The sequence below is a fragment of the Tachypleus tridentatus genome, chromosome 9, assembly GCF_004210375.1.
Source record: "Tachypleus tridentatus isolate NWPU-2018 chromosome 9, ASM421037v1, whole genome shotgun sequence".
Taxonomy (NCBI): domain Eukaryota; kingdom Metazoa; phylum Arthropoda; class Merostomata; order Xiphosura; family Limulidae; genus Tachypleus; species Tachypleus tridentatus.
The window spans coordinates 153,809,128-153,828,126 of NC_134833.1; the positions used below are offsets into that span (position 1 = coordinate 153,809,128).

At 36.5% G+C, this 18,999-nt stretch overlaps 1 protein-coding gene across 4 annotated transcripts in view; it reads right to left on the minus strand.

Moving 5' to 3' along the window:
• The window catches only part of LOC143226694 (uncharacterized), a 48,246-nt gene that overhangs the window by 21,928 nt on the left and 7,319 nt on the right, over positions 1-18,999 (minus strand). Inside the window, exon 1 of one of the 4 annotated variants that reach the window (XR_013014710.1) lies at positions 11,815-12,315. The exons of 1 other annotated variant lie outside the window; for it this stretch is intronic. Coding sequence is in view for 2 of the 3 variants with exons in the window: in XM_076458014.1 (XP_076314129.1) it covers positions 11,815-12,161 (347 nt within the window). In the remaining variant the exon portion in view is untranslated. Of the gene's footprint in view, positions 1-11,392; positions 11,523-11,814; positions 12,328-18,999 lie in introns of those variants that run through there. 2 more of the 4 variants (XM_076458014.1, XM_076458016.1) reach the window with 2 other exon arrangements.

Here is an 18,999-nt window from a genome sequence, read left to right on the forward strand (position 1 = left end):
GAATGTTTTTTGCTTCTAAAGTTGTTTGTTATATTATTGTGAGTCCTTTGATATAAACATAACATTAATGAAGTCCATTTTTTATGTATTAGTGTTATTTAATTTTCGTATTTGTCTATTTTGTAGCGTGTGTGATTATGAGGCCCCCTAGTGAGGACTCTTAAATACATCTCTGGTAATGCTGATATTAGGCAAAAGGCCTCGTCAGCAGTTAACACGGCAGATTAGTGTGGTTAACATAATAATTATAGGACGTTCTCTGGTTTCACTAGAGTCCTTATAATAGTAAAACAGTTCGCGCTCTTGAAACTTACATCACATCCATATGAATAAGGAAAAAAGGCCTCATATAACTGACTTATGCCAGTGAGGAGAGAAGTTCAGTTATCTCGATTTATTTCAATGACAATTGTGTTTGTGTTTTCTTGTGTTTTTCTTACAGCAAAGCCACATCGGGCTATATGCTGAGTCCACCGAGGTGAATCGAACCCCTGATTTTAGCGTTGTAAATCCGCAGACTTACCGCTGTACTAGTGAGGGGGGGCGACACAGAATTGAAAATGTTTAATTACTTTCGCTGTTTAAGAAATGTTCTAGTGATCACTACTTATTTCTCTTGTTAATTTATTAAACACGACTGAACATGAAATACGTTTGTTTTAACAGCACGTTTCACTCAATAATAACCAAAGTGAATTTATTTTCGGTATCTCCCATTCGTCATCAAATACACATTTATTTATTAGGCTAGAAGTCGTTTTTTAATTAAGTTATAGACTGAGAAAAACAACTTTTGACATTACCCTAATGATCAGAAAATTAAAATATCACTCACCAGAGAATTACGGACATCAATGTCAAAATCATAGTGTGAAAGAAAGCCGCTGTGTCCAAACTGTGGCTATATTAACTTATTTCTCTAATGTACAATTACACGCTAATATACATCTCGACTGGCATATCAACTTTTGTTCCAGTTGATGGATGTACGTACATATGGATTCTCAAGCTCTTTTTCTGTTATTATAAATTTTACACAAAACTACACGAGGCCAATCTTCGCTACCCGTTTCTAATTTAGCAGTGATAGACTAGAAGGAAGGCAGCTAGTCAACACCACACACCGCCAACTCTTGGGATGCTTTTTTTACCAAGGAACTGTGAGATTGATTGTACACTTAAATCTCAAGGCTGAAAGGGCGAATTATACATTTTACAAAAAAGGTGTATGTCCTCCCCACAGAAAAAAATTTAAAGCCATATACTTGTTCACCAAAATATGATTTATATGCAATGGACGTCAATACACTTTTAAATTTAAATTTTTAACTTGAGGCTAGGCCTCGATATTACTGTAGCTACATTGCTACAATATGTTTACAACTGCTAACTTCGTTTCTGATCTTGTAACTTTTACCCCTAGCAACGACTTCAACATTTAGGTTTCATTCAGTCACTTCATAACGGTTTCACCTGTGGTCCAAACGTTATTCGGAAATGTTAAGTAGATGCCACCCTCTACAATAAATCTGTGGGGTCAAGGGTATAACACCCCTATTCCCACCCCTGTAACGCCTAATACGTGTGTTACAACGTTAAACTTTACGCGTCAACTTCGTGAGTCAAACAACATATTTTACTCTATTTTTAACACAATTTGTTGAGTAAGTTTCTTAAGTATGAATGTGCTAGGTATATTTGGTTAGCATACCAATTTTTATATCAAAGTTGTGATTGTGTAAATGTACCACAAAGCAGCCCCTCAGCCAGAGAGATTAATTACGTTTAGTATCGTACGCTCTAGCCGTATTCAGGCTCCTCCTGGCGGACCCGTGCCATTTCCATGGCTGATATGGCCTGAAGGTTATGACGCTTCACTCTAAATCCCCGTCACTTTTCAGCCGTGGGAGCGTTATAATGTGACGATCAACCCCACTATTCGTTAATAAAAGAGTAGCCCAAGAGATGGCAATTTATTATGTTGAGTAGCAGTCTTCCTTCTTTCTACCACTGCTAAATTGGAGACAACTAGTGCAGATAACCCTTGTGTAGTTTTGCTCGAAACACACACACACACACAAAACAGCCACTTCTCTCTGTACTTACATACAATCAAACAGTCTGCGTGGCCTAATGGATAAGGCGTCTGATTGCAGGTTCGAATCCTGTCGCGAACGATTAGGTATATATTTTCCCCGTCACACCAAACATGCTCGCTCTTTCCGCCGTAGGAACGTTATAATGTTACGGTCAATCACACTATTCGTTGGTAAAATAGTAGGCCAAGAGTTGGCGGAAAGTGGTGATGACTAGCTGCCTTCCCTCTAGGTCTTACACTGCTAAATTACGGGCAGCTAGTACAGATAGCCCTCGTGTAGCTTTGCGCTAAATTCAAACCAAACCAAACCAATCTAAATTATGGACGGCTAACATAGCAAATCCTTGTGTAACTTTACGATATCTGGTAGCTCCACTCTATAAAAACGTGCAGAAAACAAACATATGTGATAAAGCTTTTCTATCCAGTTCACTGATTCAGCATACAGGATTACCTCATCTATATTGTCCCCGTACCAAACCTTCAGCGACATCTTTACAATTAAAGGACAACCACTTCAGTACCCTGCAAGATGCATGCCTTTAAAATACAAAATCAACACCACTCAAATCTTTGGAAGTATAGTCAGAGTTCTATAGGATTCCTGCTACATCCAGGGCACAACCACTAAGTAATTGTAATATTCCAGACTTCATATTTATGCAAAACAAGTAACAGGTAACCCGTCACGTGATTTCATATGCAAATATACATATCAGAGTTCTATTTATCAACGTTTCAGTTAGTACTAGAAGCTTTAAAAATTTAAGCTACTAATACACTGAATCACCTCTGGTACTAATACATGATGCACGTCAATGAAATAAGTTTAAAGTGGATCAGTGAGGTCCTAGAACAATACGAGACTTCCTTGCAGAGATTCTTCAAATCCATCAAAACTGCTTGGAAGCGAGTCACGTGGTGCCAAGGGTCTTCCTGGACCATCTAGATTGTTCTGCAAATTTTAAATCCGGTCACGTGCTTGACACGTCCGTTCTTCCAAGGGCATGATGATCTGCGTCTTGCCATAACATTCACCAAGGTCTGTAGTGTGTTCATTTATACTGACCCGACTAGACTAACATGGTGTTCATTTGTCGCAAAAACAACACCATAGGAAAAACTTGTTACGTGACAGAACTTTTACAATGAGACACCGAATGCACTCTGCACTTAATGACACCTTTACAATCTGTAGTTCGTGAAACTGACGGTAGAGTTTGCTCTGAACACTCTCCACGTGAGCACACACATTTCCTATCTGGCTGTAATGTCAAGTACGACTAATTTGTGAACAAAACATTCGTCCACATGTCTTTTAATGAAGCCTTATGATCTTGACACACAGGGGAAGTACTGTGGTGTTGATATAGTAACTTACATCATTGATTGACTGATATAATAACCTTAACTGGACCATTTGCATGCTGCTTTGACCTTTTAACTCAGTAGGAAAGCTGAGATGGGAGTCGTACCGTCAAGTAACAGCTATCCTGGAGGACTAACACCAGTAATATACCTTGTCCAGGGTTGACAGCAATAAGGCACCTTGTCCAGGTCTATAGCCAGCTGTGTTAATGATCAACAGTAGCCACGCAGGCTTGACAGCAATAAGGTACCTTGTCCAGGTCTATAGCCAGCTGTGTTAATGATCAACAGTAGCCACGCAGGCTTGACAGCAATAAGGTATCTTGTCCAGGTCTATAGCCAGCTGTGTTAATGATCAACAGTAGCCACGCAGGCTTGACAGCAATAAGGTACCTTGTCCAGGTCTATAGCCAGCTGTGTTAATGATCAACAGTAGCCACGCAGGCTTGACAGCAATAAGGTACCTTGTCCAGGTCTATAGCCAGCTGTGTTAATGATCAACAGTAGCCACGCAGGCTTGACAGCAATAAGGTACCTTGTCCAGGTCTATAGCCAGCTGTGTTAATGATCAACAGTAGCCACGCAGGCTTGACAGCAATAAGGTACCTTGTCCAGGTCTATAGCCAGCTGTGTTAATGATCAACAGTAGCCACGCAGGCTTGACAGCAATAAGGTACCTTGTCCAGGTCTATAGCCAGCTGTGTTAATGATCAACAGTAGCCACGCAGGCTTGACAGCAATAAGGTACCTTGTCCAGGTCTATAGCCAGCTGTGTTAATGATCAACAGTAGCCACGCAGGCTTGACAGCAATAAGGTATCTTGTCCAGGTCTATAGCCAGCTGTGTTAATGATCAACAGTAGCCACGCAGGCTTGACAGCAATAAGGTATCTTGTCCAGGTCTATAGCCAGCTGTGTTAATGATCAACAGTAGCCATGCAGGCTTGACAGCAATAAGGTATCTTGTCCAGGTCTATAGCCAGCTGTGTTAATGATCAACAGTAGCCATGCAGGCTTGACAGCAATAAGGTATCTTGTCCAGGTCTATAGCCAGCTGTGTTAATGATCAACAGTAGCCATGCAGGCTTGACAGCAATAAGGTATCTTGTCCAGGTCTATAGCCAGCTGTGTTAATGATCAACAGTAGCCATGCAGGCTTGACAGCAATAAGGTATCTTGTCCAGGTCTATAGCCAGCTGTGTTAATGATCAACAGTAGCCATGCAGGCTTGACAGCAATAAGGTATCTTGTCCAGGTCTATAGCCAGCTGTGTTAATGATCAACAGTAGCCATGCAGGCTTGACAGCAATAAGGTATCTTGTCCAGGTCTATAGCCAGCTGTGTTAATGATCAACAGTAGCCATGCAGGCTTGACAGCAATAAGGTATCTTGTCCAGGTCTATAGCCAGCTGTGTTAATGATCAACAGTAGCCATGCAGGCTTGACAGCAATAAGGTATCTTGTCCAGGTCTATAGCCAGCTGTGTTAATGATCAACAGTAGCCATGCAGGCTTGACAGCAATAAGGTATCTTGTCCAGGTCTATAGCCAGCTGTGTTAATGATCAACAGTAGCCATGCAGGCTTGACAGCAATAAGGTATCTTGTCCAGGTCTATAGCCAGCTGTGTTAATGATCAACAGTAGCCATGCAGGCTTGACAGCAATAAGGTATCTTGTCCAGGTCTATAGCCAGCTGTGTTAATGATCAACAGTAGCCACGCAGGCTTGACAGCAATAAGGTATCTTGTCCAGGTCTATAGCCAGCTGTGTTAATGATCAACAGTAGCCATGCAGGCTTGACAGCAATAAGGTATCTTGTCCAGGTCTATAGCCAGCTGTGTTAATGATCAACAGTAGCCATGCAGGCTTGACAGCAATAAGGTATCTTGTCCAGGTCTATAGCCAGCTGTGTTAATGATCAACAGTAGCCACGCAGGCTTGACAGCAATAAGGTATCTTGTCCAGGTCTATAGCCAGCTGTGTTAATGATCAACAGTAGCCACGCAGGCTTGACAGCAATAAGGTATCTTGTCCAGGTCTATAGCCAGCTGTGTTAATGATCAACAGTAGCCACGCAGGCTTGACAGCAATAAGGTATCTTGTCCAGGTCTATAGCCAGCTGTGTTAATGATCTAAAGGCCACCCTACAATAATTTGTATCTGAACAGCTTCTAGTTCTTGTGTATGTATTCTACCAAGAGGTATGCAAGGTATGCTTCTAATCAACTTGTATCCACTCTGCAGCAGCTTTTGTTTGACGTAAATCTGGTCAACCTGTATTCAATTTGAAACAATTTGTGACTGAGCGGCCTCTACGACCAAGCTCTTGCTCTCAAAGTTATGAAAACGTTTGAATGTTTCTGTTGCGAAGTTTCACAGACACTTTGATCCCTTATCCATTGTGCCTTTCTTGAAGATAATAAAAGGCCACATGCTGCGTTTCCTTCACTACGAAACCTTACTGAAACGTGCATATCAGATAACATTAGATACTTGTAAATTTAAATACAGAAATATAAAACATTATTACCAGCGTTTTTGGAAAGTATGTCTTTCTTCAGCAGGGAACAAACGTCATCAGGAGTATATTCATAACAATGAATGTTAATATAATGTGTTAATAGGAATGTTTGTAGGTTTGCTGTGAAGTTTAAAGCCACACAATAAGGCATCAGTGTTATGCCCACCGTGGATATCGAAACTAGAATTTTGGCGTTACAAGACCATTGACTTTCCGCTGGACCGCTAGTGGATAATAATAACCTCAAAGTGAACTGTTAATAATAAATGTTAAAATTCGACAGAACCAAGAAGATATGAATAATATAAAGTTAGTGCTGTACAACAAATATAAAAAACAAGCATTTCACCCAAGTCATGGTCATCTAGATGAAACTGTAATCTAACTCACAAAATCAACTGGTTGATATTACAAATCAAAGAAGACAAACCCGGAAATGACTAAGACCTTTGCCCTACACAAACTAAGCCAACCCGAAAATGGTGTGTGTTTTTCTTATAGCAAAGCCACATCGGGTTATCTGCTGAGCCCACCGAAGGGAATCGAACCCCTGATTTTAGCGTTGTAAATCCGTAGACATACCGCTATACTAGGGGGGGGTCCGAAATGGACAAGACCAAAGACGTATGGTCCATGGAAGTAAGGGAAGCAGTGCTTTCCCAATATATATTTAAAAATAATAATTTTTAAGTACCAGCTAAATATGGCGTTCTGAACTTGCAACTGATTCACACGGAAGCACTCTACTACACAGTACATAATCAGTGATCGCCTTGTATGGGAGATAGCACTGTTTGGAAGAATCTGGACAAGAACTCACAAAAGGTTTCCTTTTTTGAGTTGATTTTAGTTTTTATTCTGCTATTTAAAGGCTTTATTTCTAACTAAAAACATTTTTGTTACATAATATATTCTATAAACTATAAAAATTCTTCTTTTATTAATAATTTTCTGAATAAAAAATTTAAATTGATACTTGTATTATTATTATTATTATTATTTTGAATTAAGCACAAAGCTACACAATGGACTATATGTGCTCTGTCCACCACGGGTATCGAAACCCGGTTTTTAGCATTGTAAGTCCGCAGACATGCCGCTGAGTCACTGGGGCCATACTTTTATTTAAAACAAACATGTCTTGAATGTTATATTGACCTCTTCTACGGTATGAAGGAAATGATTACCAATTATTACTACTTCAAAATACACGCAAAATTGGAACTTAGTGAGTTTATATATTAAATGATTTAAAATCACTAAAAAAGTTAAGTGACAAATAATTTATAAATAAATTAGCGTTTCGTAATAACTATTTTATAAATTATTAAAATGTACAATAAATAAATTAAATATAATAATAAAAAAATAATTTGTGATTAATTTTCTTGTGGTATTTAGAAACTTGTATTTTTTTCACGACCTGCACCTCACGCTTATGGCTGTTTATTACCTCTCTGAGGTCACGAGATGTGCAGCTGCTTTGGGCATCGTATTAAATTATACTATTATTTTTTTATGCGTACATTTTTTTCTGAAGTGTCACTTCAGATTTATATAGATTCAAAAAATAATACGAAAAATTGTAACTGTATTATTGAAAGCTTATTAGTAAATAAGTTTGGTAGAAAGTTTTAGGGTTAAAGAAAGCTTTTTGTTTTGTGCAAAGCTACACTAGGGCTATCTGCGCTAGCCGTCCCTAATTTAGCAGTGTAAGACTAGAGGGAAGACAGCTAGTTATCACCAACCACCGCCAACTCTTGGGCTACTCTTCTTACCAACGAATAGTGGGATTGACCGTAACTTATAACGCCAACACGGCTGAAAGGGCGAGCATGTTTGGTGCGACGGGGATTCGAACCCGCGACCCTCAGATTACGAGTCGAACGCCTTAACCCACCTGGCCATGCCGGGCCCGAAAAGAAACAGTCAACAGAAATGGTTGAGCAATGCCAACTCTAACTAAGCCTGACTGGAAGAACAAAGCTGTGCGTTCGAAAATTCAATGTAAACCAGTATGATTAGACATCTTGATTAACTACTTGTCTCAAGTTGCATAAGCTTTTCTGTTTATTATGCAACAGTAAATATGGGACATGGAACTCAAGCAGATTTGATTAATTTTTAAGTAATCATAAGACAATTAAAAAGACATGAAAATTCTTTCAGTTATATATTTAACTCTAGGTTTTGCTAGGTTTGAAAAATAACAAACTGATTTCAAACTAAATAGTCAACATAATATACACGTGGAAATATACAATACAAAAGTAAAAAGGAAGAAACATTTTAAAAATGCTGATCGACGTGGTATGCTATTAACAATTAGAGGTCATGATGTGTCACTAGTCTTCTAACCAAGGCAATAGTGTGGGATTGGTAAATTTGTGCACGAAATATGGTCCATTATTAAAACTATTTAGAAAAATCGAGTGTTTTTTGTGGCCTGTCAAATAGAATCCAAAAGGACTTGTAAATAAAAACTGACAGTTTCTATGAAAAATGTAATAAATATATAAAGTAGGCCGAATGCCTTGTTTTTATCTTTAATTGGAAATATTTATTCTTGAATGATTCATGACTACAAGTAATTAATTTTATCTTTATTGGCCATTCTGTACATAATTTATTTTATAATACACCTCTCGTGCATTTGCTTCCGCATCAGAACAAACACCGCACGCTACTGGACAAGACCCTTCCCTTTAACAAAGGAAAGTTACTACTTACCACTTAGAAACTAGTCAGTTTAATTACTAGAAAAATGCAGTGTTACTAAACCAACTCACTGAAACAGAATTAGACGGGAGGTTACTTAAGTGTTTATCAATTTTGTTTGAATTGAATTATCTAATCAAACTCGTACTATGAGACCATTATGCACTACTAAAGTTTACGTTTAAAATCTGCGACTTGGGTTTCATCCTTACTGTTGGTAATTTAAAGTTTTAATTTCCCCATTCATTATTCTTACAAGAAGTGGGTACTTTCTTCTAGCCTTTCTCATTTTCTTCGTATGTTAGGGTACTTATTTGCAAACCACGCGAAGCCCCAGTAGGTGTCAAAGCTATTTGTTTACAGCAAGGTTTTTTTTTGTGTTACTGTATTCATACACGTACACGCCCACACACAAGTCCGATACAAATAATAATAGTGACATATAACCACTTCATACAAGCTTTATCACAGTTAAGTGTGACGTCACATTCTACAGAATTCAAATATTTTAGTGTTTCACATGACGATAATTCACGTACAGTTAATAAAATAAAAGTCTGTAGTGGTATTAAATTATTACTTTACAAACAAGAGTTAAACTTGATTTTGAATTAGTATTAAAAAATTACTTTCCAAGCAAGAGTTACAAGTTTGATTTTTTAAATGTTATTAAAATTACCACTTTACAAATGTCAATTTCATTTAATAAATTATTAGTTCAGAGTTGATTACTTGAATTCCCCAAAGAAAAGCTGTTAATATTTATTTTGTACTGATAATAATATTATTTATTACTTTATAACTGATTAACCACCTCAGATATATCCAAACCTCGTTAGCGGCCGTAACCCTCGATTAATGTACAAAAGTGAAACGTCAGAATGCATATACAATGAAAATATTTTTCCCGAATTTATGGTTGTTTAGTCTGTGCTACCCTCATAGAAACAAGGAAATAATAGTGATCTCGATTTAGTGTGACTGAATTCTGTTCATTTATCTAATGAGGAAAAAGCGTCCTTCATGAAACCGGAAATATATAAAACTGGTTTTAAATCAAATAAATTATCTAAAGGTGGGTTAACGTATGTTTAGTGATAACGTCAGGACTTCAAACGATTAGAACAGAAATATTCACGCCGTAAACTGTTCAGAACCCTCCTTTCACGCCGTAAACTGTTCAGAGAGAACATTCCGCATGAAATATTCACACCGTAAACTGTTCAGAGAGAACCGCATGAAATATTCACACCATAAACTGTTCAGAGAGAACATTCTACATAAAGTACATATCATAAACCGATCAAAAAGGGCATATAATGTATATAAAAGCTTATATATGTGTCACGTCACGCTTTATTTCTCGAAATAGAAGTTATGAATTTATTTAGATAGAATAGTTAAATTACTATCCGCCTTTTAACATTTTAGTGACAGGGGTGCAACAGTGCCGTGAGGGAAGGAGGTACCGTGAAACATAATTGTAGCGAGTATTAGTATAATATTTTTATAATAAGACGTAGTGCGAGATCACTAAGCCTTGAGCCATGTACATAAAATGTATCATGAAAGTAACAATATCGATTGAACTTTAAACTTAAATAGTTGTTAATTAAGCTATTTTGTATCGCCAACATTTTTAATAGAAAACAAACCTCTTTCAGCTATGGAGACTATATTTAGAAATAAACAAATATTTTTTCCAGTTTTGTTGTATATACATTCATTTTACACTTTTTGTATGAAGTAACAACAATATTAAGTTACACTTTTGTTGCTAAGCGACCTGACATTAAATCTATTGTTAGAATTTAGGGTTACCAAAACTTACTAGCTTTCCATGTATTAGTTGCCAATTCAACTTATTTTTACCAATAATTACACTATGTAACACAAGTTGTGTTCCTGAATAGTACGTGTTATTTCTTAATTGCTTATGTTGGAAAAATACAGAAAATGGCCATTATTTCCTTCAAACTTTGCTTTTGTGACCTGGATAATGATATTTAAAAAATAACCTATTTAATATATGTAAAAACGGGCAGATTTGCACATTTTCTTTCACATTAGGTCTGAATAAAACAACATATGAAACAAGATTTACATTTATTCTGAAGTTATACAAAAATGAACAAAAATGTTTAGAAGTGAGTAGTTTTTCGACATTTGCGACTGTAATGTAAATCACAAAAGCAAAGTTTGAAGAAATAAATAGGTCTTTTCCATTTACTTTAGGCATAAGCAATTGGGAAATAACACTTTCTGCTCAGGAACAAGAAAAAGTAAAACTTTTGTTACATATTGTTATTAGGGGAGGGTGTAATATGGGATAGGGGTGGTATAACTTACTAGGTTATTTTTGAAAGGTGCTATATAAAATATTCATATCATGGACTCATCACTTATAGTTTATTTCTTTAAATTGGACCGATATTATTTTTCTAGTTAAGGTAATGATAATACTGTGTGACCCTATATATAATTTTTTTGAAAAAACAAGACGTTATCACTGTTCGTAGTTTGAGGGTGACAAGGGTTAAAATGACATTATTATCACCAACTCCTCCTTATTAAATGTTAAAAGGTGGTAGTATTACATTATTATGACTAATTTCATCCTTTGTTGCCATGACAACGCCTAATTACATCTCAGAATATTTGCACATCACATAAATAACTTTTTCTTACCAGTATTTCATAAACTGCGTTTCAACCTAAACCCTCGACGATGGCGCAAGCCCACATAATTAACTAACAGACAGAAATATTAAAAAAAAAAAAAACACATAACAGAAAACGGACTAAAGTAGTAAAATGGACACTAGTTCAGGTTTTAAACAGAAATAATCTGGCCACTGAAAAATGAATTGATACATTTCAAGTGAAATTCTTATCTAGAAGGCTAATCATAAGTTTTCGTTGAAAGCATGAATTACCACACCAACTGTTGAGTTTCATACAGTAAATCTATCATTTATGCATTATTATAATAATAATAAATAAAGTTTAAATAAAAATTACAAATATCTATAAATTTCATTATGTAAACACGAAAAACCAAAATGTCCAAATTATTGTTTAATGTACTGTTATTTAAGTAATGTTCTTACCCGAAGTCTGCCCCTCCATCATTACCAGGAGAACATACGCAGAAAAACCACATCCATATAATGCTGTACATAAACGAAGCCACAAAAGTAAAGCCGCAAAATGAGCAACTTTGGTTCGAGCCCCATTCTGTATGACTTTCTGCTATTGGATCAGTTATAAAGTGAAATATGCTAGAAGATTGCGATGTCACGTTTCCTATTGTCAGTTTCGCATAGATTGGACAATCACCTTGAAATTTTCTTTCAAGTTGAAAGAAGGATATAAAATTCGTAAGTGAAGAAGCAGTGATCCCAACGTAAAAGATAACATGCAAGATATTCCATGAGGATGGTCGAAGCCGCGACATTTATGACTATTTAGCAGTAACAGCACCCAACCCTACAGATAAAGTTCTGTAATATCCGTTTGCTTTGTCAACGGCTCTTGCTGTGTGTTGTGACTTAACGTAACTCTTAGCAACCCGTCATAAACCTCAGTACAGTTCTTTGCAGTTAAACCTACATCTGATTTAAGTAACGTTTAACACACATGTATTATTTGGTGGCGCCATCTTTTGGTGGAAATAATAGTAAAGAGAAAAGCTGTGTTTTTTCTTGTTTCTCAACGATTTAAATTGAATCAGGTTGCAGTTTCTGAGTTGAAAAACTCTGTTCATTAGCTACTCAAATATGATATAACATTAGAAGAAGAAAAGTACAACTTGTAGCTATGTATAGAATTTCAAGTAACCGAATGAAGCTATAACCGTGATATATTTATGAATTACGTAATCATCAGTGATGTCGAGAAACCCACTTGTTGAGAAATTTATATGCAAAAATGACTCGTTTGGGTTGAGAAAATATTTTACATAGAAGAGCGAACAACGTTTCGACCTTTTTCGGTCATCGTCAGGTTCACAAGGGAACCTAACGTTAGCTAACGTTAGCCAAACATTTTCATGCCCTTACACTGGTTGAAACCTATTTATTATTATTTACACTGACACATTTTTCAATTCATACGTGTCAAAAAATGAATTTCACGGACATAGTGTTATGTTGTTTGTGAACCTGACGATGACCGAAGAAGGTCGAAACGTTGTTCGCTCTTCTATGTAAAATATTTTCTCAACCCAAACGAGCCGTTTTTGCATATAAATTACGTAATCAGTTAGGAATGGTGTGCGGAACCCATGAATCAAAAGAGTTTTGCAGGGATAAACGTCTTGGTCTTACCACAAAGGTCAAGGAAATGTTCTTTTATCTTTTGGCTTTTCATGGTATTTTCTGTCTCTTTTTGTTTTGTTGATGTTGAAGGTCATAAATCACTAATTGATTTTACTCCCACTCACACAAATACACGCACAAACTGGCGTATGAATGGGTAGAAGTTACACGTAAATTAGCTTTATCGCGTGGTGTAGTCTAAATGTTTGGTAGTGGTTGTTATCAAGGTAACGGAAAAGAAGTTAATAGCTAACGTTAGCCAAACATTTTCATGCCTTTACACTGGTTGAAACCTATTTATTATTATTTACACTGACACATTTTTCAATTCATACGTGTCAAAGAATGAATTTCACGGACATAGTGTTATGTTGCTTGTTGTTAACTATAAATGTACATAACGAACTAGGCCCGGCATGGCCAAGCGTGTTAAGGCGTGCGACTCGTAATTTGCGGGTTCGCATCCCCGTCGCGCTAAACATGCTCGCCCTTTCAGCCGTGGGGGCGTTATAATGGTACGGTCAATCCTACTATTCGTTGGTAAAAGAGTAGCCCAAGAGTTGGCGGTGGGTGGTGATGACTAGTTGCCTTCCCTCTAGTCTCACACTGCTAAATTAGGGACGGCTAGCATAGCTAGCCCTCGAGTAGCTTTGTGCGAAATTCAAAAACAAACAAACAAACATAACGAGCTATTAGCGCCACAAACCCATATTAGACCTAGTGCTGAGTTACTAAAGTTTTTTATACTTAGAAAACAATATGACTGATGTGCGTCGCAAATAAGTGTCCGCACATCTGCAGTGAGAAAATCAGCTCATTCTTACACATTAAAAAGAAGTGACTAAAATGTCATCTATATCGATTGCTATTTTACTCTCTCGCTACTTTAAATAATATTATCCGTAATCGACAGAAACTATTTGCTACGTCAACATAGAAAGGACACATTCTTTACACATCTGTATTTGTATTGTTCATAAGGGATCAAAAGTCATGTCAGAAGTTTATCGAGCTCTCCGTATGATAAATTAGGGAAAGATTAGTCAAACGATTGGTCGGATAGTCCTTCCCTCTAGTGTTGATTTCTAGATGTGAGTACATATTTTTAATAAAGCTTTTTAATGGTGGCTTATAAAGAATATAGTTTTGGAGTACATACACGTATATAAATATTTCCATATACCCTGAAATATCCGATTCCAGATGTCAATCAATATCGAAAAAAGGTCTCTAGCTTCCAGTTACGTATCGGTTCTGAACTTATTTTAACAAGTTCAACATTATCTTTAGTACATGTACCATACTTATATCATTGCTTGATGTGTAAGATGCATACTCATGTGTGAGTTTTAGCATTTCCTGCTGATAAGTAAGTGCCTTCTTTCACTTCCTCTGTATGTGTTGAATGATACTATATAAACTGTTACTTTTCGTCGTCCACTTGTGCTAATGAGAACGAGATTAGTTTTTGTTTTGGTTGATGCATTCCAGATCTTGGCGAAGAGAATAATTACTACGTAATGTCAATAACAAAAATGGCTGGTAGTCTCTGTTTTCACATCATGTTCGTTAACCTGCCTAATGTATTTGTATTAAGAATGATAAATTCTTTACACACCAGGAAAAAAATATCAGACGATAAAAATAAGGAAACTAGCAACTATGAAAAACTAATAAAAACTTACTGAGTGAATTAGGCCTAACTGGCTAATTTTCGCACTGTGTAATAGTCTTGGCCTAAATTTACCCTAGACTCGAAAACAGCAACAAAATCATAATTCATAGGTACATTTACTCGGTAAGGTTCGACCTCTTCAACTCGATACCCATCATGAAGACAGATGATTCCTTCAGATAAGATTCTCAATATTGAATACAAACAAGTAATAAGTATTGCAATATTTGTATCCCTTTTTATGTGATAAGTTTTGAGATTATTTAAAGTGTATGGCAAATATAGATCTTCTTCTTCGTGTGTCAAATCTGCGGCAGACATCGACGACCATGGCATGCCAGACTTCTCTGTTTTCAATCCTCCTTATCAACTCGATGTTGCTCATTGAGTTCTTGGTGACATAGTTATTGAGGCTGTCGATATATTTAGTTCTTTGACACCCTCTGCTTTTCCTCCCTTCTATTTTACCACATAGCATCTGTTTCTCTATCCCATTCTTCCTACAGATGTGTCCTAGAAATTCCATTTGTCTCTTTCTCATAGTTTTCATGAGTGACCTTTTGTATCCTGCCAGTCACATGACTTCCACATTTGTTTTTCTTTCAGTCCATGATATTTTTAGCATCCTTCTAAGGAACCACATTTCAGCAGCTTCTAATCTCTGTATCTTTGTTCATTGTCCAGCTCTCACAGCCATATAAGAGAACAGACCATACATATGATTTCAAGGTGTTAATTTTAGTGACATTTGTTATGTTCCTGTTTGTGAATATGGACTCAAATATGGATAAATACCTTCATTTGTGTGTGATTACACATCTTCAACACAATAGTAAACCTTGCATCCAAATTCAAGGATTTTAGGCCATCTTACAATTTATTTCTCACAGAATTATTGAATATGCATATATAATATAACCGTTTTTTTAGCCTTTTTTATGAATCCTGGACTACATAACTATTTCAATAAAAGTACACTGGCCAGACTGGGATGGTGTTTATAGACTCACGTCTGTATATGATTGTTGTGGCTTTGTCTTATTTAAATCAATATGGCCTGACATTATATCCTCCAAAATCAAACATTTCCTCACTGGAAAACTGACGTTTCACGTTCTGTTACCATACATCTGGGCACCATACTTTAAAATCGTGGGAATGTTACTGGAGTTACAGTCAAATCCAATTAAATGGTCAAGCAACAGTAACACGGGAATTGTCACTGGATGATAGTAACTAGCTACCTTCCTCAAGTCTTTCATTTCAAAGTTAGCGATGAATTTTCACAGAGAGCCCTTGTTTAGCTTTCCGTGTCATTGACAAACAAATGAGCCATACTGTCCAAAAAATAAGTGAACTAAACAGAATAGACACCAATTCTTATAGCTTACATGGTATTAGAAACAAAGAAAGTAGTTTTAATTAACTTTTAAAATGTGGTAAATAATGTTCAGATATTTCAGATACACGTAGGGCATTTCTTATAAAAGATAATCTTATGTGATCCTTATAATGTATACCAGCGTATAGCCCGTCTAAAATGATGTGGCAAGTACTACCACCCTCACCCCATAGTATATCCTAACCTAATATTTCAAAGCTAACTAAAATAAATAAATTTTGCGATATCAAGCTTAACCAATAAAGAAGCAGAAAAGTGTAGTCCAAGCAGTCAAACGTCGGTAAATTCCTTTGTGAGCCAATCAAAACTTAAAATCATTCATGAAATTAATTCGTAGAAGAATTATTGTTTAAAATCAGTTAGATTAACAACTTCTAATATATCGAAAAGCCAGTGAGTTTTGGTAACACTAGTTCAAACAATGGCTTTCATGTCATGTTGGTTAGGGATTACAACTATAATATAATATTATTGTTTGTCTAGGTACTGAAAGTATAATAAGAAATGTATGGACAACTAAACTGGATAAATATCTATTGTTGTTGTTTTTTTAATTTATAGTCTCCGTTGATTAAAGATGTTTGTTTTATATTAAAAACGTTTTATATATCAGAAAATGACTTAATTCAAGAACGATTTAAGTTTAAAATTGAATCGATACTCTTGCTGTAATGATAAGTTTTATGTATTTGACTCTTAGCTAGATGGTCCCGCACTACTGCACTTAAGGCTTATTATACCAACACTCACTACATTTATGAGGTTTCACGCCACCCTTTCACCTTTGTCACGAAACTCGTAATGGACAGACATTAATCGAGTTATTTATTCCGTCTAGAAAAATAAATGCATTTGACTTTTATGAGTCCTACTATTTTGAAAAAGCAAGCGTGATGTGACACACACTGGCTTTTATATTGGTTGGATGCAATGGCTCTCTTTTTCTGTTAACCTGAAGATGACCAAAGAAGGTCAAAACGTTGTTCTCTACTTTATTAGTAAAAGTGTTAATACCCACACCAGCCGTCCTGAAATATATTTTTACTTCAAGTGGATTTCTCACCATTACAAATGGTGCTATGTTTCACCGATATAAACCGCACGTTACTTTGTAAAACACGTTCCTCTCGTGTCTTAGAAGTGCGTGTAACATTATAGGTGTTCTATGAGTAATTAATACATGTTGGAGTCTCTCGTTGATACTGCATATTAATTATGCATCTGTGAGTATTACGATACGTAATTCGTTGTTTAGATTCTTTCTTGTTACTCTAGCTTCCGGTGGTTATTGCAATCGGGTCCTCGCGCGCATGTATCTCAAAACAACAAGACCGAAGTACAGAGAAATTTTACAAAAGATTGTAAGTCGATATGAAAAAATCCTCATAAATTTAGTTCGGATCCTATTTCTGAATTACTCTGAAGCATTTTTTATAATGGGGAGAGAGGGTATATTTTCGGTTAATAACTTTGTAAAGTGAGATCGGATTTGTAAAACATTTCATGGTTATATTAAGGTTGAGACTCCTCATCACACTATAAAAACATGACCGGGATCGTTGGTCATTCTGGATCAGGGAAGGATTCTCTAAGTTCTTAAAGATGAATTTTTTCCGCTATAAAATATAAACACATGCAACGTCGAATTTGAGCGACTGGATGTGGAATCTCTGATTATTCTTGTTCTTATAAGATTCTTATGAAAGTTGTTCCTTCCTAAGGTGCTTTCCAGCTACGTGACTTACACTACATGGCCAAAAGTATGTGGACACCCCTTCTGATTAGTGGGTTTGGCTATTTCAGCCACATCCATTGCTAACAGGTTCATTAAATCAAGCATGCAGCCATGCAATCTCCAGAGACAAACATTGGCAGTAGAATGGGCCGTACTGAAGAGCTCAGTGACTTTCAACGTGGCACTGTCATAGGATGCTACCTTTCCAACAAGTCAGTTCGTCAAATTTCCGCCCTGCTAGAGCTGCTTCGGTCAACTGTAAGTGTTGTTATTGTGAAGTGGAAATGTTTAGAAGCAACAACAGCTCAGCCACAAAGCGGTAGGCCACACAAACTCACAAAACGAGACTGCCGATTGCTGAAGCGCGCAAAAATCATCTGTCCACAGTTTCAACACTCACTACCGAATTCCAAATTGCCCCTGGAAGTAACATCAGCACAAGAACTGTTCGTCGAGAGCTTCATAAAATGGGTTTCCATGGCTGAGCACCCGCACACAAGCCCGAGATCACGATGCGCAATGCTAAGTGTTGGCTGGAGTGGTGTAAGGCACACCGCCATTGGATTCTGGAGCAGTGGAAACGCATTCTCTGGAGTGATGAATCACGCTTCACTAGCTGGCAGTCTGATGAAAAATGGAAAGACAACTGGACCATATGATTTGTCAGAAGTAATCTTGAAAGCATTGGATAATTACAACTTTAGTATTATCACTGACTCTTGTAATATAATATATAACACTGGATACGTACCAATATATATTATATTACAAGAGTCAGTGATAATACTAAGGTTGTACGAAAAGTACAGGATTGTACAGGCTCCAGGACAATCACGTTAATATGTCGTATCACCAAACTACTCTTGAAAGTAATGCAGCAATGAATATCAACCAATATATATCAAGAAATAAGAAACTTTAGAGTGGTTTCAAACCAGGATGTGGCACAAAAAAAAAGTATTTTAATAAGTGAACGTGCCATAAAGGTCCAACAAAATGGATATATATATATATGCTTCATAGATTTCACTGAGGCTTTTTATAAGATAGAACACTTAAAGATGAGAGAACGATTAATGAATATAGGAATTGATGGGAAAAATCTTCAGATCCCCTAAAAGATGTATTCAGAACAAACAGCATTATTAATAACAGAACGGAAAG